The 21,972-nt window shown below is 45.3% G+C and overlaps 1 protein-coding gene across 3 annotated transcripts in view; it reads right to left on the reverse strand.

Annotated features, from left to right (window-relative positions):
• The window catches only part of prpf39 (PRP39 pre-mRNA processing factor 39 homolog (yeast)), a 52,776-nt gene extending 45,970 nt beyond the window's left edge, over positions 1–6,806 (reverse strand). For all 3 annotated transcript variants that reach the window (XM_070879420.1, XM_070879423.1, XM_070879421.1), the window contains exons 1-4: positions 6,726–6,806; positions 4,610–5,061; positions 2,484–2,609; positions 1,628–1,746 (exon numbers count right to left, since the gene is read on the reverse strand). In XM_070879420.1, coding sequence (XP_070735521.1) covers positions 1,628–1,746; positions 2,484–2,609; positions 4,610–5,061; positions 6,726–6,738 — 710 coding nt within the window. In that variant the 5' untranslated portion in view covers positions 6,739–6,806. The remainder of the gene's footprint in view (positions 1–1,627; positions 1,747–2,483; positions 2,610–4,609; positions 5,062–6,725) is intronic.
• Between the last annotated feature and the right edge of the window lie 15,166 nt (positions 6,807–21,972).

Genomic DNA, 21,972 nt, shown 5'->3' on the forward strand with positions numbered 1-21,972 from the left:
CGGGAAATTGTGTTGGGGAAATTGATGGGATTGAAGGCCGATAAATCCCCAGGGCCTGATGGTCTGCATCCCAGAGTACTGGAGGTGGCCTTGGAAATAGCAGATGCATTGACAGTCATTTTCCAACATTCCATAGAATCTGGATCAGTTCCTATGGAGTGGAGAGTAGCCAATGTAACCCCACTTTTTTTTTTTTTAAAAAGAGGGGTGGGGGGGTGGAAACAGGGAATTATAGACCGGTCAGCCTGACATTGGTAGTGGGTAAAATGATGGAATCAATTATTAAGGATGTCATAGCAGCGCATTTGGAAAGAGGTGACATGATAGGTCCAAGTCAGCATGGATTTGTGAAAGGGAAATCATGCTTGACAAATCTTCTGGAATTTTTTGAGGATGTTTCCAGTAGAGTGGACAAGGGGGAACCAGTTGATGTGGTGTATTTGGACTTTCAGAAGGCTTTCGACAAGGTCCCACACAAGAGATTAATGTGCAAAGTTAAAGCACATGGGATTGGGGGTAGTGTGCTGACATGGATTGAGAACTGGTTGTCAGACAGGAAGCAAAAAGAGTAGGAGTAAATGGGTACTTTTCAGAATGGCAGGCAGTGACTAGTGGGGTGTCGCAAGGTTCTGTGCTGGGGCCCCAGCTGTTTACATTGTACATTAATGATTTAGACGAGGGGATTAAATGTAGTATTTCCAAATTTGCGGATGACACTAAGTTGGGTGGCAGTGTGAGCTGCGAGGAGGATGCGAAGAGGCTGCAGAGTGACTTGGATAGGTTAGGTGAGTGGGCAAATGCATGGCAGATGAAGTATAATGTGGATAAATGTGAGGTTATCCACTTTGATGGTAAAAACAGAGAGACAGACTATTATCTGAATGATAACAGATTAGGAAAAGGGGAGGTGCAACGAGACCTGGGTGTCATGGTACATCAGTCATTGAAGGTACAGCAGGCGGTTAAGAAAGCAAATGGCATGTTGGCCTTCATAGAAAGAGGATTTGAGTACAGGGGCAGGGAGGTGTTACTACAGTTGTACAGGGCCTCAGTGAGGCCACACCTGGAATAGTGTGTACAGTTTTGGTCTTCTAACTTGAGGAAGGACATTCTTGCTATTGAGGCAGCGAAGGTTCACCAGACTGATTCCCGGGATGGCGGGACTGACATATCAAGAAAGACTGGATCAACTGGGCTTGTATTCACTGGTGTTCAGAAGAATGAGCGGGGATCTCAGAAACATTTACAATTCTGACGGGTTTAAGACAGATTAGATGCAGGAAGAATGTTCCCAATGTTGGGAAAGTCCAGAACCAGGGGTCACAGTCTAAGGATAAGGGGTAAGCCATTTAGGACCGAGATGAGGAGAAACTTCTTCACCCAGAGAGTGGTGAACCTGTGGAATTCTCTACCACTGGAAGTCGTTGAGGTCAATTCACTAAATATATTCAAAAAGGAGTTAGATGTAGTCCTTACTACTAGGAGGAATCAAGGGGCATGGCAAGAAAGCAGGAATGGGGTACTGAAGTTGCATGTTCAGCCATGAACTCATTGAATGGTGGTGCAGGCTCGAAGGGCCTACTCCTGCACCTATTTTCTATGTTTCTATGTATCAATCCAATATTACCTTTTTATTTTGGCATCCGTCTCTGGAATGGTGCTATCCAAAGTTTCTTTTATGAAATTGATATAGTGAAGCCAAAGATCAACGCTAAGAGGTATTGCTTGCAGACCTCGTCGGTATACCTGTGACAAAGAGGTTTCTAGTAATAACTAAAATTTATTAACAACAGAAAACCACCAGCAGAGTCTGTACACTGAAAATGTTACTTTCTGGATAACTTTGTTTTCAGAAATGCAGATAAAAATCAGGAATTTGTTTGAATAATCTGCCATTACCATTGTGTGGAGGGTGGAAAGAACATCACAATGTTCTGCTCTCCACGCGTACAGCCTTGATCTTCAGAGTGTGAGATGGCTCCTGCATTCTGACCAGGTAGGGCAGGCTTGGGGTACAGACCATAGGGCACAGACCCATTAGAACATCACTGACAGCCTCTAACCACAAATGTAATAAAATTCAGCAAAAATAGAAACACAAACATAAAATAAGGAAAAACCAATTGAGCTTAAAATCATAGCACCTAAATAAAACTGTCAGGAAAGCCCTGCCCTACTTGTTAAACTGCATTGATTTGCACTGCAAAGCTTGACAAACTGTAGTGCTAATGAACCTGTTAACAAAGAGAGAAGATATTAGCTGAAAACTGCTAAGGGAAAATGTTTTATTTCAAATGTGAAAAAGTGGATGAGACCTTGAAAGGCATCTACTAAAAGCCAAGATCAAACTCTCAAAATCTCTTGCAAACCTGACTTGCGCTCTAGCCTTTGAGTAGAAGCTGGCTTGGAGTAGTAGTCTGAGACAAGGCCAGGTTAAAATTAAAAGTGAAAAACCAAAAAGAAAGTCACAAGGAATCATTCACCTCATCTGCCCCTTTTATGTTGTCATGTCGCCGCTCAAGATCAGCATACTTTTTCCAATAGCCGTAACAATATGGATAGTGGGACAAAAAATGATCAAACGCTTTTCTGGCTGCCAGGATGTGGTTCTGCAAAAAGGATAATGTGCTTCAGTTTATTTTCAACACATTTAAACAAATGCTACATTATCTCATTTTGTTTCTAATTATGATACCGTATTAATTTAAGTGGTTTACTTTTACCATCACTGATGTGTATATATTTGGGTTTCAAAACACAGCAGTCTGAATATTGTAAGCATTTCAAATTTACATCTTCCATTTGGCACACAATTTTCTACTGACATACAAGCATCTCGTGGAAACTCTACAATAACATACATTTATTCTATTAAACTAATTTTCTCCTCCTTTTGGATCCACCATCATTTGTTGGCAGGAAGGGTAGACCCTAATGGTGTATGCACATTGCAGCTACAGTTAAACAACAATTTTACATTCCAGCAAGATAGAATCCTGTTTACAGTGCCTGGCCATTCTCAGGACAAACCAACAATCTGGATAAGAGGCCGACAAGAATCTTCTTCCAGCTGTTAAAAACCATCCGAGCATTCTGAAAACTAGGTTTGACACCACACTGGAGTTGCACTCTACACAATGTAAAACTGAAGTGGTTTGAGACTACACTACTCCAGGGGATCTTCACTCCAGGAGTAAGGAAGGACCCTGATTCCAGATTTACACTGCCAGCTTAGTGTAATTGTGAAGTCAAAATTGCTTTGCACCAATACTAAACTTGCAGTGTTTGTTAAAAATGTATTCACAGAATGTGGGAACACTTGTAAGCTTGCATTTATTGGCCAACTCTATTTGCCCTGAGAATGTAATAGTGGGCCACCTTCTTGAACCAATGCAGAATAAATGTAGCCCAATGAGTTTCCCAAACTTTAGTAGCAAACCAAAAGGAAGTATGTGAGCATTTTAAATTTTATATTATATTTGTGAACCAATATCTTGCTGTCCAGTAATTCTGTAATAATAAAACTTTTATTTATATAGCGCCTTTAACGTAGTACAATGTTCCAAGGCGCTTCACAACAGTCTTACAACACGTTAGATATTGACAAGGGAAGGAGAGAAAAAGGAGAAGGAAGTGTAAAAGTAAAAGGCTCGTGTCTGAATTCTGTAACTTTAATTTCAAGTGCTACGATTATGTATAATAAATGAACTGTTTTAACATTGGTACTGGTAATTTCCACCACCTGGAATGCTGCCAAATTAGTTTATAATTTTTGCCTCCCAGTCATTTTAACAACAGTTAAAATATTACATCATGTTGTTGTTTGCTTCGCCAGTATTTGTACAGTGAAGAGATTATATTTAAAAAATGACTTGCTGCTTAGATACTGGAATATTAATGTAGAATTAGATTTGCAATTCCTATACACTAGGTAGAATTAATGGCACAATGTAAAACTATAATGACAGTTTAATCCAACTAATAACAGAGTTAGGATTTCAATGGTAGGATGTCATGTTGGGATCAGAAAAAGTAAATTTTATTTAATATTGAGAAACTCAAAATGATTGTTTTGATAGTACTGTACAAACTTCAGCCCAGCAATACAGAATATAACCAACATTTGCAGTCAGATTCTCCTTTTTTATAGTTGAAATTAGAGTGCAAGGATTCAGCGGGGTGCCAGAGTGAAATCTGAACCTCAATCTTTTAAAATGTGATTTACACAGGAAGCAATGGCAGGACATCACTACTCAGCAGCATTTCAGTAATTGCTATATATTTAAATACAGATTTTCCAACTTACCCACATTTCTGAAAAATTACACCACACATTCTGAATTATGCAATAGATACCTAAATATGCAAATGTTCAGAAGTGGGTGAATCAAAATGTCTGTCTAGCTTTCTGTGCATCATATCAATTAAGCATCTTTTCAATTAGTGATTGATAAGAATTGTTACAAGCACCAGCAATAAAGCTTCTGTTAATAATGAAATAACTCAGCTCTCAGTGTGCTAATATGATGACACCACTATTTCTAGATGTATTTTAAGCAATGAAAAAAATCACAAAGGAAGCAATATTTCATACAATCTGCTCACTCACCTCTTGCTCCACATATTGTAACAAGTATGTCCAACCTGTGAAGTCCTGGGGATTGTCCTCAATCACCTTCCAAAACTTTTCATATTCTGTAGGAAAAGGGATTTCTGAATCATTAAATTCTACATTTTCTATATCTTCCACTATTCTCTCAGGTGGGGAGTTCTCGGGTTGAGATTCAGTGTCCATTGAGGCAGATCCTTCAGGAGATTCTACTTGCACCGCTGATGTAGCTGTCAAATGTGTAAAGAGCTCCACACTGGCCTCCTGTTCGTCAACTTCACTCTCACTAACCGCAGCTTCTGGTTTAGAAGCGTAGATCTCGCTTGCATCAGAAGGCTGCAAGTTTGGTGTGAGCATCTCTTTAAGAGAATTGCTTGTGGTGGAAATATTTTTACGCAAATCACATGCAGAGTTAAGTCCATCATTCTGTGGTGACGTCATCTGATTTGAGTCTTAAAAGGAAAACAAATGGAAAATTAGAGACCGAGATCAAACCACAGAGAAAAGATGAATTTTGCCATATTTCTATTTGTTTCATTTCTGTCTTACAAATACAAAGTCCTCACATCTATCAATCTCTTGGTCCACCTCCCACATTTTGCAATCCTCAGCTCAACCAAAACTCTGCTGCCCGTAATTCCGTATTGAACTGTAGAGTCACCTGAGAACTCACTTTTGGAGTGGAAGCAAGTCTTCCTCAATTTCGAGGGACTGCCTATGATGATGATCTCGCACCAAGTCCTGTTCACACATCAACCCTGTATGCGCTAACCTACATTGGCTCCCGATCCGGCAATGCCTCGAATTTAAAATGTTCATCCTGGTGTTCAAACCCCTCCATGGTCTCACCCCCTCCCTTTCTCTGTAATCTTCTTCAACCCTACAACCCTCCAAGATTTCTGTGCTCCACCAATTTTAAATCACTCTACCATTGGCAGCCAGGCCTTCAGCTGCCTCAGCCCCAAGTTCAGGAATTCACCCCCTAAACCTCTCCACCTCTCTCTCCTCCTTCAAGATGCTCCTTAAAACCTACCTCTTTGACCAAGTTTTTGGTCGCTTGTCACAATTATCTCTATGTGGCTCAGTGTCAAATTTTGTTTGGTACTGCATCTCTGAAGAGTCTTGGGACATTAAAAAGGCACTATATAAATGCAAGTTGCTGATATGAATAAATTCTACAATTGGTGAAGAGCCAACACTTCTCACAAATGACTACTCAAATAATAGACAGTGACTGAAAAAGGCATGCTGCCAACCGTATCAAATATAAAGTAGAATGTGACCCACCAATTGCATGACTACACTTAAAAATTAATAAGCTCAAAATCGATTGTCACAACCTTCAAAATGTACACAGGCACTCATAATACAGCTGCAACTCCAAGCACTAATGTTTTCACAATTTGCTCCACAAATGGATCCCAGAAGTCCTCATGGTCAGATTTTTACTTAAAAAAATATTTTCTGCAGTGTTTAAACTGGGGCGGCTTGCACTGTTTTTCAGAAAACAGGACAGGTAGTCCGCCAGAAGTGCAGTGGGTCCACTTTCAAGAAAATCTTGAAAACGCAAGTTCTGCTTTCTGTATCCTCTAGAGAAAGAACGCCTTGTATATAACGCCTTTCACGACCACCGGACGTACCAAAGCGTTTTTGGAGTGTAGTCACTATTGTAATGTAGGAAATGCACTATAGGAGTGAAAGGTGGCACTACGTCAGGTTTTTCAATGATTAAAAACCAAAGCTTCGTGGAACAGGTGCAGTCTCGCAGTCAGGGTGAAAACTAATCCCATGACATGACCTGACTTCATGCCCCTCAGCTGCCACGGCGGGCGAGTGGAGATATTTTTAGACGCAGCCGCGATACCACACTTGGGCATGGCTGGGCGAGGATCGGCTAATGCCGCGGGCGGGGCGTCAACCCGGCCCAACGCTGAAACATTCAGCGCAGGCCGAAGAGCCCGGGGTTCCGGTGACACTATCAAGGGCGCGGCGCGATGGGGCAAGGCTGGGCTGTGGTAAAAAACGAGGAGCGGCAAGTAGTAGAGCCGAAGTCCGGAGCCGGCAGAGAGGAGCTGCTCTCCTTTTCCTCACACACGGCCAAGCCACCCACACTCACCTCGCGCCTCCATGCTGCCGTCCGTTAATGTCGTTACTGCCCCGCGCGCGCTTGCGCTTCCTCTGCCCACCGCTCGCTCCTCCGAACGCGCAAGCGCACAACACACAAGCCCCTGCCCACCCCTTCACGTCAGCTGCTCAGTAAAGGGCACCAACCAATCAGGTCTCCGTCAGGAGCTTCCAACCTTTCTGGCGATGGTTTAAAAAAAAGTTTTTATACGAAGGAATGTGAGAATTTTCATTCTTATAGTGCTGTGTTCCATGCTCCGGTATGTATTTGTGTCTACATCACCACTCATAGCATTACCCAATGCAGATGCAAAACGGCTTTAAAAAAATGCAAAAGCTGGCAATCTGAAATAAAAACAGAAACTGCTCAGCGGGTCCGGCAGCATCTAATTCTGTTTCTCTCTCCCCATAGATGCTGCCGGACCCGCTGAATATTTCCAGCATTTTCTGTTTTTATTTTTAAGGAAGGGTCCAGACCTGAAACAACCACCGCGGATTTCAATTCATTGCCACTTCTCTTCCAGGAATGCCCACCTTGAAAAAGTTCTGCTCTTCTCTCCGACGGGATTTCCCTTTATCTCTTTTAAGTTGTTCATCTTTTTTCTGTTTAAAATCTGTTAAATCTCTTAACATTTTCCAGTTCTGACGAAAGCAACTGAAACATTAACTCTGTTTCTCTCTCCACAGATGTTGCCTGATCTGCATAGTGCAGCATTTTCTGCTTATGTTTCAGATTTCCAGCATCCGCAGTATTTTGCTTTAGTTTCAGAAAGGAAAATGTGTTCGGAAAAACTACTGAGTTCCTTAAGAAGGTGACAGATATGGTGGATGGTGAAATGCAGTGTATGTTGTGTACATGGACTTTCAGAAAGCCTTTGATGAGGTACCATACAATAAACTATTGGAGCAGATTAAGGAGTATGGAATTAGGGGAAGGATAACAAATTGTATGAAAATACTTAGAAGAAAGGAAACAGAGAGTAGGAATTAAGGAATATTTCTCACAGTGGGTAGCGCTGTCTCACAGGCTTGTGTTCTTAGACCAGTGATTTGGATTGAGGGCTGGAGGGAGTGGTATTCAGATTTGCGGATGATATTAATAGCAGGCAGAGTAAATAATTCTGAGGACAAAAGAAAGCTGAAGGAGATACTGATAAGTGGTGAAATGGGCTTAAAAATGTGGTAGATGGAACTTAATGTCAATAATTGTGAGGTAGAACATTTTGATTTAAAAAAAAGTAATAATTATACTCTGAATGGAGGAAGACTGGGTAATGTGGAAGAGCAGAGGGAAGTGGAGGTTCAGATTCACAAAACAATAAAAGCTGCTTCTCAAGTGTATAAGGCCATTAAAAAAAGCTACCATGTTTTGTGGAACATAAGAACATAAGAACATAAGAATTAGGAACAGGAGTAGGCCATCTAGCCCCTCGAGCCTGCTCCGCCATTCAACAAGATCATGGCTGATCTGGCCGTGGACTCAGCTCCACTTATCCGCCCGCTCCCCGTAACCCTTGATTCCCTTATTGGTTAAAACTCTATCTATCTGTGATTTGAATACATTCAATGAGCTCGCCTCAACTGCTTCCTTGGGCAGAGAATTCCACAGATTCACAACCCTCTGGGAGAAGAAATTCCTTCTCAACTCGGTTTTAAATTGGCTCCCCCGTATTTTGAGGCTGTGCCTCAAAGTGGTATAGAATATAAAAGTAGAGATGTAAAAAGACAGAATGAACTTGCATTTATATAGTGACCTTTCACAACTTCAGGACAATCCAAAGGGACTTACAGTCAGTGAATTACTTTTGAAGTATTGTAGTAGAAAACTTGGGAGGGGAATGCTTTTTCAGGCGTGGATGCAGAGGAAGTGGGTAAGGGTATATGGCAAGGATAAAAGTAAATCAACAGAGTTGGCCTTGTCTTTGATCTAGACCATGGGAGTAGAGAGGCCTAGCTTGTCATGTTTGTAACCTCACCTTTTATGTAACAACACTGTACACTGTATACACCTGAGAAATGCACACCTTGACCTCAGGGGGTGAACTTGTGGGAGACACTCCTCACCTGGTCATCCAGGTATATAAAGGGAGGTCCCACGCAGGGTCATCACTTCTTGGTCCTGTGAATAAAGGTACAGGTCACAGAGTGACCTTGTCTCCAGTATGTGCCTCGTGTTGATTTGCTGTAGTGTGTTAGGACACAACATTTGGCGACGAGAAACGGGAATCAACGACTCAAGAGAATGGCCACTGGTAGCATGGAGGAACGCTACTGTGTTGGTGAGGACTGGGACGATTTCGTTGAGCGGCTCCAGCAGAGTTTTGTCACGAAGGACTAGTTGGGAGCGGTAGCGGCTGACAAGCGAAGGGCGCATCTACTGACCAGCTGTGGACCTAAGACGTACGCGCTGATGAAAGACCTGCTCGCGCCCGAGAAGCCGGCGGACAAGACCTTCGAGGAGCTCAGCAAACTGATCGGTGAGCACCTCAAACCGGCGAATAGTATACACATGGCCCGACACCGATTCTATACACACCGACGTCAGGAAGGACAGAGCATACCAGACTTCGTTGCGGACCTTCGGCGCTTGGCCAGCCTCTGTAAGTTCACAGACGCCTGCAGGGGGGAGATGTTAAGGGATTTCTTCATTGAGGGCATTGGTCATGCCGGGATTTTTAGGAAGCTAATTGAGACCAAGGACTTGACCTTGGAAGCAGCGGCGTTGATGGCTCAAACCTTCATGGCAGGGGAGGAGGAAACCAAGATCATATACACGCGCAACTCTACTCCCAACATGGCGATGGAGCAGGGAGTTAACATGATAAACACGACTCAGAACTGCACAGGCAGGCAAGGGCAATTCGACACCAACCAGGCAGTAACAGACTCTAGGGTGGGCCCGCAACAGAGACAATGGCAGGTTGAATGGACATTTACACCATCACAAAGGACAATATGTCCCGGGATGGGACCATTAACACCCACAAACAGAGTGCTCAAGAGTAATCAAAGAGACAATCAGAGAGGAATGCCTGGTAACAACTCTTTTGTTCACAACAATCTCAGCTCATGCTGGAGGTGCGGGGGCAGACATGCTGCAAAGACCTGCCGGTTTCAACAATTCATCTGCAGAAATTGTAACTTGAGTGAACATTTAGCCAGGATGTGCAGTGAGGCTGGTTTACGAAGTGGATGAACCACAAGAGGGGTCTGCAAGGCAGGGGTATGCCTGGGACACAGCAAAGGACGCTGAAGTTCAGCGGGCCCAGGTGGCAAATATCCACAGCTCATACACAAAAACGCCACCTATAATGATGAGAGTACTGTTAAACGGCATCCCAGTGCGCATGGAGCTGGGCACAGGAGCCAGCCAGTCATTTATGAGTGTCCAACAATTCGAGAAACTGTGGCCACTCAGAGCTAGCAGACCCAAACTAGAACACATTGACACGCAATTACAAACGTACACCAAAGAGATCATCCCAGTGCTAGGCAGTGCAGTGTTGGTGGTCACACATAATGGATCTCAGAACCGGCTACCACTCTGGATTGTCCCGGGAAATGGTCCCGCGCTTTTGGGGAGGAGCTGGCTCGCCGAGATGAACTGGAAATGGGGGGATGTGCACGCCATTTCACCTGTGGAGCGAAGTTCATGCTCACAGGTCCTACTAAAGTTCGAGTCATTATTTCAACCTGGCGTCGGGACTTTCAAAGGCACCAAAGTAAGGATACGCATCACCCCGGATGCCACACCAGTGCACCACAAAACCAGATCTGTGCCGTATGTGATGCGGGAGAAAATTGAGAGTGAGTTGGACAGCTTGCTAAGAGAGGGCATAATTTCGCCCATTGAACTTAGTGACTGGGCAAGCCCCATCATCTCTGTTCTAAAAACGGATGGCTCAGTCAGGATCAGTGGGGACTACAAGGCCACCATCAACCGTGTGTACCTTCAGGACCAATACCCGCTTTCGAGAGCGGAGGATCTTTTTGCCACGCTGACAGGCGGCAAGCTGTTCACCAAGTTGGACCTCACTTCGGCCTACATGACCCAGGAACTGGCCGAAGAATCCAAGCTACTGACCACCATCACCACACACAAGGGGCTGGTCTACAACAGATGTCCGTTTGGCATTCGTTCAGCAGCTGCTATCTTTCAGGGGAACATGGAAAGCCTGCTCAAATCCATCCCCGGAACAATCGTATTTCAGGACAACATCCTTATCACGGGTCGAGACACCGAGGAACATCTCCACAACCTGGAAGAGGTGCTATGCCGACTGGACCGGGTGGGCCTGCGACTAAAGAATCCAAGTGTGTGTTTTTGGCCCCAGAGGTCGAGTTTTTGGGCAGGAGGGTTGCCGCAGACGGGATCTGGCCCACCGAATCCAAAACGGAGGCAATCCGTCGCGCGCCCAGGCTCGGCAACACATCGGAATTGCGTTCATTTCTGGGACTATTGAACTTAAGTACATTGCTGGAACATGTACACGTGCTCCTGCGTAAGGGTTGCGATTGGTATTGGGGGGACTGTCAGGAATGGGCTTTCAATCGGGCGTGGAACCTGCTTTATTCTAATAAATTATTGACCCTGTACGACCCCTGTAAGAAATTGGCTTTGACATGCGATGCATCATTCTATGGGGTTGGGTGTGTGTTACAGCAGAGTAATGATAAGGGCCAACTCCAACCTGTGGCTTATGCCTCCAGGTCGCTCTCCCAAGCAGAAAGGGGGTATGGGATGGTTGAAAAGGAAGCACTCGCATGTGTCTACGAGATGAAAAAGATGCACCAGTACCTTTTTGGCAGAAGGTTCGAGTTAGAAACGGACCACAAGCCGTTAACATCCCTGTTGTCCGACAGCAAAGCTGTCAATGCCAGTGCGTCAGTTCGCATACAACGATGGGCTCTCAAGCTGGCTGCATATGACTACACCATACGGCACCACCCAGGCACTGAAAATTGCGCTGACGCGCTCAGCAGGCTTCCACTGGCCACCACTGAGGGGGCAGCGGAGCAAAGCGCGGAGATAGTCATGGCTGTCGATGCCTTTGACAGCGCAGACTCCCCCATCACAGCCCTCCAGATCAAAACCTGGACAAACAGAGATCCCCTCCTATCTCTGATTAAGAAATGTGTCCTGACTGGGGATTGGGCGCCCGCACACGGAGCATGCCCTGAAGAGGTCAGACCGTTTCACAGACGGATGGATGAACTCTCCATCCAAGCTGACTGCCTACTATGGGGCAGCCGGGTAGTCATGCCCCAGAGGGGTAGGGAAGCATTCATCAGGGAACTCCACAGCGAGCACCCAGGCATCGTGCTTATGAAGGCCATTGCCCAGTCACATGTATGGTGGCCGGGAATTGATGCAGACCTGGAACACTGTGTTCGCAGGTGCACGACGTGTGCCTAGCTGGGCAATGCCCCCAGGGAGGCCGCACTCAGCCTGTAGCCCTGGCCCACCCCAGGCCATGGTCACGTATTTACGTAGACTACGCGGGCCCGGTCATGGGAAAAATGTTCCTCGTTGTTGTTGATGCGTACTCGAAATGGATCGAGTGCATCATATTGAATTCGTGCACGACATCCACCACAGTGGAGAGTCTGCGTGCGGTCTTTGTGACCCACGGCTTGCCGGACATCCTAGTTAGCGACAACGGCCTGTGTTTCACTAGCTATGAATTTCAGGAGTTCATGTCGGGTAATGGCATCAAACATGTCAGGACAGCGCCATTCAAGCCGGCTTCCAATGGCCAGGCGGCACGTGCGGTCCAAATCATAAAGCAAGGCATGCTCCGGATTCAAGGACCCTCCCTTCAATACCGTCTATCGCGCCTCCTGCTGGCCTACAGGTCCCGACCGCACTCGCTCACAGGAGTCCCGCCAGCGGAACTACTCATGAAACGTACACTAAAAACTCGGCTGTCCCTCATTCATCCAGTCTTGCCAGACATTGTTGAGGGAAAGCGCCAGTCCCAAAATGAGTGCCACGACCGTAACTCAAAGGGGAGATGGATAGAAATCAATGACCCTGTATTTGTTCTTAGTCACGCTGTGGGGCCCAAGTGGCTCAAGGGTACTGTAATTGTAATTGGTAAAGAGGGGAATAGGGTCATAGTGGTCAGACTCAACAATGGGTAGATATGCCGCAAGCATCTGGACCAAGTAAAAAAAAGGTTCAGCATGGACACTGAGGAACCTGAGGAAAATCATGAGATGCTGCCCACACCACTGCCAGTGAACGAGCAACAAGAACCGTCAGCAGCATGCACAGTCCCTGCGGTCAGCCCGGATGAGCCGGAATCACCACAGGTGACAAAGACGCATGCCAAGGCTCAACAACCAGAGCCCCAACTGCGGCGCTCCACGAGAGCGCGTCGACTGCCTGAAAGACTTAATCTTTGACCCAAAGACGTTGGGGGGAGGTGAAGTCATGTTTGTAACCTCACATAACTGTAACCTTTATGTAACAACACTGTACACTGTATAAACCTGAGAAATGCACACCTTGACCTCAGGGGGTGAACTTGTGGGAGACACTCCTCACCTGGTCATCCAAGTATATAAAGGGAGGTCCCACGCAGGGTCACCACTTCTTGGTCCTGTGAATAAAGGTACAGATCACAGAGTGACCTTGTCTCCAGTATTTGCCTCGTGTTGATTTGCTGTAATGTGTAAGGACACAACAGAGGGAATGGCTTGAGTACAGATAGGAGACTTAAATGGAGGGAGAGGATTAGGGTGGATAAAAGGGTGCTGAAATCAGAGGCGAGAGAGAAAGGTGAGTTGGGCTGGAGATTAAAATCACAGTTGATAAGGAGTCACTAAGTTGAGAGGAATGGAGGAAGGATACCTCTGGGTTTGAGCTTGGGTGGCGGTAGAGAATGAGGAGAGGCAAGACAGATGGAACAAGTTGGGTGCTCGTAGGAGGAAAAATTGCTAGAGTTACACCACTGTTTAGAAAAGGGTAAAGGGATAAACCCAGCAACTACAGGCCATTTAGCCTAATGTTAGTGCTGGGGAAACTTTTAGAGACAATATCCAGGACAAAATTAATTGGCACTTGGAAAAATGTGGGTTAATAAATGAAAGCCAGCATGGATTTGTTAAAAACAAATCATGTTTGACTTACTTGATTGAGTTCTTTGATGAAGTAACGAAGAGGGTTGATGAGGGTAGCGCAGTTGATGTGTATATGGACTTTCAAAAGATGTTTGATCAAGTACCACATAATAGACTTGTTAGAAAAATTGAAATGTACGGAATTAAAGGAACAGTTGCAGCATGGATATGAAATTGGCGAAGGGACAGAAAGCAGAGAGTAGTAGTGAACAGCTGTTTTTCAACTGGAGGGAAATGTGCAGTGATATCCCCAGGGCATGGTGTTGGAATGACTGATCTTTTCAATATATATTAATAACCTGGACTTGGGTACACGGTGCATCATTTCAAAGTTTGGAGATGACATAAAACTTGGAAACATAGTGAACAGTGAGGAGGATAGTATCAGACTTCAGGAGGACATAGTGAGACTGATGAAATGGGCAGACACATGGCAGAGGCAATTTAATTCCGTTAAGTGTGAAGCGCTGCGCTTTGGGAGGAACAACATGGAGAGGCCGTATAACTTAAATGGTCGCATTTTGAGGGGGTTGCAAGACCAGAAAGGCCTGGGGGTGCATATTTACACATGGCAGATAAAATTTGACGCAGAGAAATGTGATCGGCAATATAAATTAAATAGTACAATTTTAAAGGGGGTGCAGGAACAGAGGATCATGGGGGAATATGCACATAAATTTTAGAAGGTGGCAGGAATGTTGAGAGGGCTGTTTGAAATGCATACAGGGTCCTTGGCTTTATAAATAAAGGCATAGATTACAAAAGCAAGGAAGTTTTCCTAAAACACTGGTTAGGCCCCAGCTGGAGTATTGTAGCCAATCCTGGACATCACATTTTTGGAAAGCTGTCAAGGCCTTAGAGAGGGTGCAGAGGAAATACTAGAATGATACCAGAGATGAAAGACGTCAGTTATGTGGCGAGACTAGAGAAACTGAGGTTGTTCTTATTCGAGCAGAAAAGGTTAAGGGAAGATTTGATAGAGGTGTTTAACATCTTGAAGGGTTTTGATAGAGTAAATAAGAAGAAACTGTTTCCAGTAGCAGATGGGTCAGTAACCAGAGGACACAGATTTAAGGAAATTGGCAAAAGAACCAGAGATGACATGAGGAGGAAAAAATTTAAGCAGCAATTGCTATGATGTTATGCACTGCCAGAAAAGTTTGTAGAAGTAGATTCAATAATAACTTTCAAAAGGCAATTGGATAAATACTTGAATGGAAAAAAATTGCAGGGCTATGGGGAAAGAGCAGGGAATTTTGACTAATTAGATAGCTCTTTCAAAAAGCCAGCACTGGCACGATGGGCCAAATGGCCTCTTTCTGTGCGGTATCATTCTACGATTCTAGGAGTAAGAGGATTGACCAAGATGTGGCTTGGTGTTGAGGGCCATACCATCACTGTAGCAGTATTGGGGCAGGTGATAGGAAAGTATAGCCAGTAAGACAGAGGAGTAGTGATTGGTTAATCGCGAGGGACTATGGAGCATCCTCCTCCGTTTCGGCTGCTTCCAAAAGTTTGTCGCCATCCTCCGCCTGCTCCACGATGGCATGCAAGCTGTGATCCTGACTAATGGATCCACCACAGACCCAATCAACGTCTGAACCGGAGTCAAGCAGGGCTGTGTTATCGTGCCAACCCTCTTCTCGATCTTCCTTGCTGCAATGCTTCACCTGACACTCAACAAGCTCCCCGCTGGAGTGGAACTAAACTATAGAACCAGTGGGAACCTGTTCAATTTTCGTCGCCTGCAGGCCAGATCCAGGCCACATCTTCTGTCATCGAACTACAGTACACAGACGACGCTTATGTCTGCGCACATTTAGAGGCTGAACTTCAAGTCATCGTCAACATCTTCACCGAGGTGTACGAAAACATAGGCCTTACACTAAACATCCGTAAGTCAAAGGTCCTCCACCAACCTGACCCCGCCACATAGCACTGCCCCCCAGTCGTCAAGATCCATGGTGCGGCCCTGGACAACGTGGACCACTTTCCATACCTCGGGAGCCTATTGTCAGCAAGGGCAGACGTCGATGTCGAGGTTCAACACTGCTTCCAGCGCTGCCTTCGGCCACCTGAGGAAGAGAGTGTTCGAAGATCACTCCAAATCTGGCACCAGGCTTATGGTCTACAGGGCTGTAGTTGATACCCGCTCTCCTGTATGGCTCAGAGACATGGACCATATACAGTAGACACCTCAAATCGCTGGAGAAATACCACCAACGATGCCGCCGCAAGATCCTGCAGATCCCCTGGAAGGACAGACACACCAACGTCAGTGTTCTTCATCAGGCCAGCATCCCCAGCATTGAAGCATTGACCACACTCGACCAGCTCCGTTGGGCGGGCCACATTGTCCGCATGCCTGACACAAGACTCCCAAAGCAAGCGCTCTACTCGGAACTCCTACACGGCAAGCGAGCTCCAGCTAGGCAGAGGAAATGTTTCAAGGACACCTTCAAAGCTTCCTTGATAAAGTGCAACATCCCCACTGACACCTGGGAGTCCCTGGCCAAAGACTGCCCTAAGTGGAGGAAGAGCATCCGGGAGGGCGCTGAGCACCTCGAGTCTCATCGCCGAGAGCATGCAGAAAACAAGCGCAGGCGGCGGAAGGAGCGTGCGGCAAACCAGACTCCCCATCAACACTTTCCTCCAACGACTGTCTGTCCCACCTGCGACAGAGACTGTCATTCCCATATTGGACTGTTCAGTCACCTGTGAACTCACTTTTGGAGTGGAAGCAAGTCATCCTTGATTTCAAAGGACTGCCTATGATGATGATGATGATGATTGGTTGGAATAGGGATTATGGGCGATAAAGTACCTGAGAGAGGAGAAATGAAAGGTGGTGTCACAAGAAGGGAGGAAACAAATTTGAGCTCCGATGGAGAAATTCTGTGCAAGAGAGATCCATGTTAGGATTTACAGAAAGACAAGAAATAAAAAGTGTTTTGTATCCACTTTTTCCCCTTCCTCACACAGTTGATTTACTGTTCCAGAGAGGGAATAAGAATATATTTATTTTTGCAGCTACAGTGCATTAAGAAAACAATTTGTTATTGAATAAACAATAAAAAAACTTTGATGTCTCTGGGGAAACCTCTTCCAAACCAGTATACGTCTGTTATTGTAAATATTCAACCCATCCTGGCATAAAACAGCATAACTTCAGGCTTACTATGAGCAATGCCATAGGATATCCACTAGTAATATATTAAAAACAGTGCATATATTTTTCTATTCATGCACAGGATATGGACATACTGGCAAGGCCCATCCCTAATAGCCCTTGAGAAGGTGGTGGTGAGCCACCTTCTTGAACTGCTGCAGTCCATGTGAGGGTTCTCCCACAGTGCTAGTAGGTAGGGAGTTCTAGGATTTTGACCTAGTGACGATGAAGGAACGGCGATATATTTCCAAGTCATGGTGTGTGACTTAGAGGGAAACTCAGACGTAGTGGTGTTTTCATGGACCTGCTGCCCTTGTCCTTCTAGTGGAGGTCACGGGTTTGGGAGGTGCTGTCTTAGAATCCTTGGTGAGTTGCTGCAGTGTGTACCATCTTGTAGATGGTACACACTGCAACCACATTGCACCGCTGGTGGAGGGAGTGAATGTTAAAGGTGGTGGATGGGGTGCCGATCAGGCAGACTTCTTTATCCTGGATGATGTCGAGTTTCTTGAGTGTTGTTGAAGCTACACTCATACAGGCAAGTGGAGAGTGTTCCATCACACTTCTAACTTGTGCCTTGTAGGTGGCAGAAAGGCTTTGAGGAGTCAGGAGGTGAGTCAATCGCCTCAGAATCTCCAGCCTCTGACCTACTCCTGTAGCCACAGTATTTATGTGGCTGTCCCAGTTAAGTTTCTGGTCAATGGTAACTCCCAGGATGTTGCTGGTGGGGAATTTGACAATGGTAATGCCATTGAATGTTATGGGGAGGTAGTTAGACTGTCTCTTGTTGGAGATAACCATTGTGTGGCACTTGCCACTTATCAGCCGAAGCCTGAATGCTGTCCAGCTCTTGCTGCATGCGGGCATGGACTGCTTCATTATCTCAGGAATTGCAAATGGAACTGAACACTGCAATTATCAGTGAACATCCCCACTTCTGACCTTATAATGGAGGGAAGGTCATTCATGAAGCAGCTGAAGATGGGTGGGCTGAGGACACTGCCCTGAGGAACTCCTGCAGTGATGTCCTGGGGCTGAGATGATTGGCCTCCAACAATCACAACCATATTCCTTTGTGTTAGGTATGACTCCAGCCAATGAAGAGTTTTCCCCCTGATTCCCATTGAGTTAAACATAGAAACATAGAAAGTAGGTGCAGGATTAGGCTATTCGGCCCTTCAGGCCTGCACCACCATTCAATATGATCATGGCTGATCATGCAACTTCAGTATTCCATTCTTGCTTTCTCTCCATACCCCTTGATCCCTTTAGCCGTAAGGGCCACATCTAACTCCCTTTTGAATATATCTAGTGAACTGGCCTCAACTACTTTCTGTGGTAGAGAATTCCACAGGTTCACAATTCTCTGAGTGAAGAAGTTTCTCCTCATCTCGGTCCTAAATGGCTTACCCCTTATCCTTAGACTGTGACCCCTGGTCTGGACTTCCCCATCATCGGGAACATTCTTCCTGCATCTAACCTGTCCAATCCCGTCAGAATGTTATATGTTTCTATGACATCCCCTCTCATTCTTCTAAATTCCAGTGAATATAAGCCAAGTTGATCCAGTCGTTCTTCATATGTCAGTCTTGCCATCCCAGGAATCAGTCTGGTGAACCTTTGCTGCACTCCCTCAATAGTAAGAATGTCATTCCTCAGATTAGGAGACCAAAACTGCACATAATACTCAAGCTGTGGTCTCACCAATGTCCTGTACAACTGCAGTAAGACCTCCCTGCTCCTATACTCAAATCCCCTCGCTATGAAGGCCAGCATGCCATTAGCTTTCTTTACTGCCTGCTGTACCTGCATGCCTACCTTCAATGACTGATGTACCATGACACCCAGATCTCGTTGCACCTCCCCTTTTAATAATCTGTCACCATTCATATAATATTCTGCCTTCCTGTTTTTGCCACCGAAGTGGATAACCTCACACTTATCGACATTATATTGCATCTGCCATGCATTTGCCCATTCACCTAACCTGTCCAAGTCCCCCTGCAGCCTTCTAACATCCTCCTCGCAGTTCGCACTGCCACCCAGCTTAGTGTCATCTGCAAACTTGGAGATATTACATTCAATTCCTTCGTCTAAATCATTAATGTATATTGTAAATAGTGGGGGCCCAACACTGAACCCTGCAGCCACCCCACTAGTCACTGCCTGCCATTCTGAAAAGGACCCGTTTATTCCTACTCTTTGCTTCCTGTCTGCCAACCAGTTCTCTATCCACATCAATACATTACCCCTAATCCAATGTGCCTTAATTTTGCACATTAATCTCTTGTGTGGGACCTTGTCAAAAGCCTTTTGAAAGTCCAAATACAGCACATCCACTGGTTCTCCCTTATCCACTCTACTAGTTACATCCTCAAAAAACTCTAGATTTATCAAGCATGATTTCCCTTTCATAAATACATGCTGACTTGGACCGATTCTGTCACTGCTTTCCAAATGTACTGCTATTACATCTTTAATAATTGATTCCAGCATTTTACCCACCACCGATGTCAGGCTAACCGGGCTATAATTCCCTGTTTTCTCTCTCCCTTTTAAAAAAAATGGGATTACATTAGCTACCCTCCAATCCATAGGAAGTGAACCAGAGTCCATGGAATGTTGGAAAATGACCACCAATGCATCTACTATTTCTAGGGCCACTTCCTGAAGTACTCTGGAATGCATACTATCAGGCCCTGGGGATTATTGGCCTTCAGTCCCTTCAATTTCCCTAACACCATTTCCTGACTAATAAGGATTTCCCTCAGTTCCCCCTTCTCGCTAGACACTAGTATTTTCGGGAGGTTATTCGTGTCTTCCTTAGTGAAGACAGAACCAAAGTATTTGTTCAATTGGTCTTCCATTTCCTTGTTCCCCATTATGAATTCCCCTGATTCTGACTGCAAAGGACCTACATTAGTCTTCGCTAATCTTTTTCTCTTCACATATCTATAGAAGCTTTTGCAGTCAGTTTTTATGTTCCCTGCAAGCTTACTCTCATACTCTATTTCCCCCCTCCTAATTAAACCCTTAGTCCTCTGCTGAATTCTAAATTTCTCCCAGTCCTCAGGTTTGCTGCTTTTTCTGGCCAATTTATATGCCTCTTGGATTTAACACTTTCCCTAATTTCCCTTGTTAGCCACAGTTGAGCCACCTTCCCTTTTTTATTCTTACGCCAGACAGGGATGTACAATTGTTTGTAGTTCACCCATGTGATATTTAAATATCTGCCATTGCCTATCCACCATCAACCCTTTAAGTATTATTCTCCAGACTATCCTAGCCAATTCACGTCTCATACCATCAAAGTTTCCTTTCTTTAAGTTCAGGACCCTAGTCTCTGAATTAACTGTGTCACTCTCCATCTTTATGAAGAATTCTACCATATTATGATCACTCTTCCCCAAGGGGCCCCGCATGACCAGATTGCTAATTAATCCTCTCTCGTTACACAAGACCCAGTTCAGGATGGCCTGCTCTCTAGTTGGTTCCTCGACATACTGATCTAGAAAACCATCCCTTATATACTCCAGGAAATCCTCCTTCACCGTATTGCTACCAGTTTGGTTAGCCCAATCAATATGCAGATTAAAGTCACCCATGATAATTGCTGTACCTTTATTTCATGCATCCCTAAATTCCTGTTTGATACCATCCTCATCCTCCCTACTACAGTTTGGTGGTCTGTACACAACTCCCATTAACGTTTTCTGCCCTTTGGTGTTTCACAGTTCTACCCATATAGAAGGTCACTGTTACTTTAGCCTCCCTGTGTGTAGTCTCATCTGTGTTAGGAACACAATAACTGGCGATGAGGATATGAATCCAATGCAAAGATGCAGCAAGCTGTGGGCATCCTGGAGAAGTTCTTGGAGGGTGAGGACTGGGAAGCCTATGTCGAATGGCTAGACCAGTACTTTGTAGCCAACGAGCTGGACAGAGAAGGAAGCGCTGCAAAAAGAAGAGCGTCCTCCTCATGGTCTGCGGGGCACCGACCTACAGCCTCATGAAGAATCTTCTGGCTCCGGTGAAACCCACAGATAAGTCATATGAGGACTGTGTACACTGGTTCGGGAGCATCTTAATCCAAGGAGAGCATGCTGATGGCGAAGTATCGGTTCTACACGTGCTACACGTGCCAGCGATTTGAAGGTCAGGAAGTGGCGAGCTATGTCGCCGAGCTAAGGCGACTTGCAGGACAATGTGAGTTTGATGGCTACCTGGAGCAAATGCTCAGAGATTTTTTTGTACTGGGCATTGGCCACGAGACCATCCTACGAAAACATTTGACTGCAGAGACACCGACCCTCAGTAAGACCATTGCGATAGCACAGGCGTTAATGTCCACCAGTGATAACACCAGACAAATCTCTCAGCACACAGGTGCTGGCAATGTTCAGAAATTAACTGGAACTGTATTTGCAAGCAGAAATGTACAGGGCAGAAACCACGAGTCTGTAACTGCCAGCAGGCCTCAGGTGACCCAGATGACTCAGAGTCCGCAACAAAGGATGAATGCAAGGCAATTCACATCTTGTTGGCGTTGTGGAGGCTTCCATTCAGCCTATTCATGCTGCTTCAAAGGGTATGTTTGCAAGAGCTGTGGAACAATGGGGCACCTCCAATGAGCTTGCAGACGAGCTGCAAGCTCTGCAAAACCTGCTAACCACCACGTGGCAGAGGAAGATCGATCCATGGTGGATCAAAGCAATTTCGAGCCTCAGAGAGAGGAGGCAGATGCTGAAGTACATGGGGTGTACACATTTTCGACGAAATGTCCACCTATAATGCTAAATGTAAAATTGAATGACTTACCCGTAGCCATGGAACTGGACACTGGCGCTAGCCAATCCATCATGAGTAAAAAGATGTTTGAGAGACTGCGGTGCAACAAGGCATTCAGACCAGCCCTGAGCCCCATCCACACAAAACTGAGAACGTA

The sequence above is a fragment of the Pristiophorus japonicus genome, chromosome 4 (assembly GCF_044704955.1).
Source record: "Pristiophorus japonicus isolate sPriJap1 chromosome 4, sPriJap1.hap1, whole genome shotgun sequence".
NCBI classification, from domain to species: domain Eukaryota; kingdom Metazoa; phylum Chordata; class Chondrichthyes; family Pristiophoridae; genus Pristiophorus; species Pristiophorus japonicus.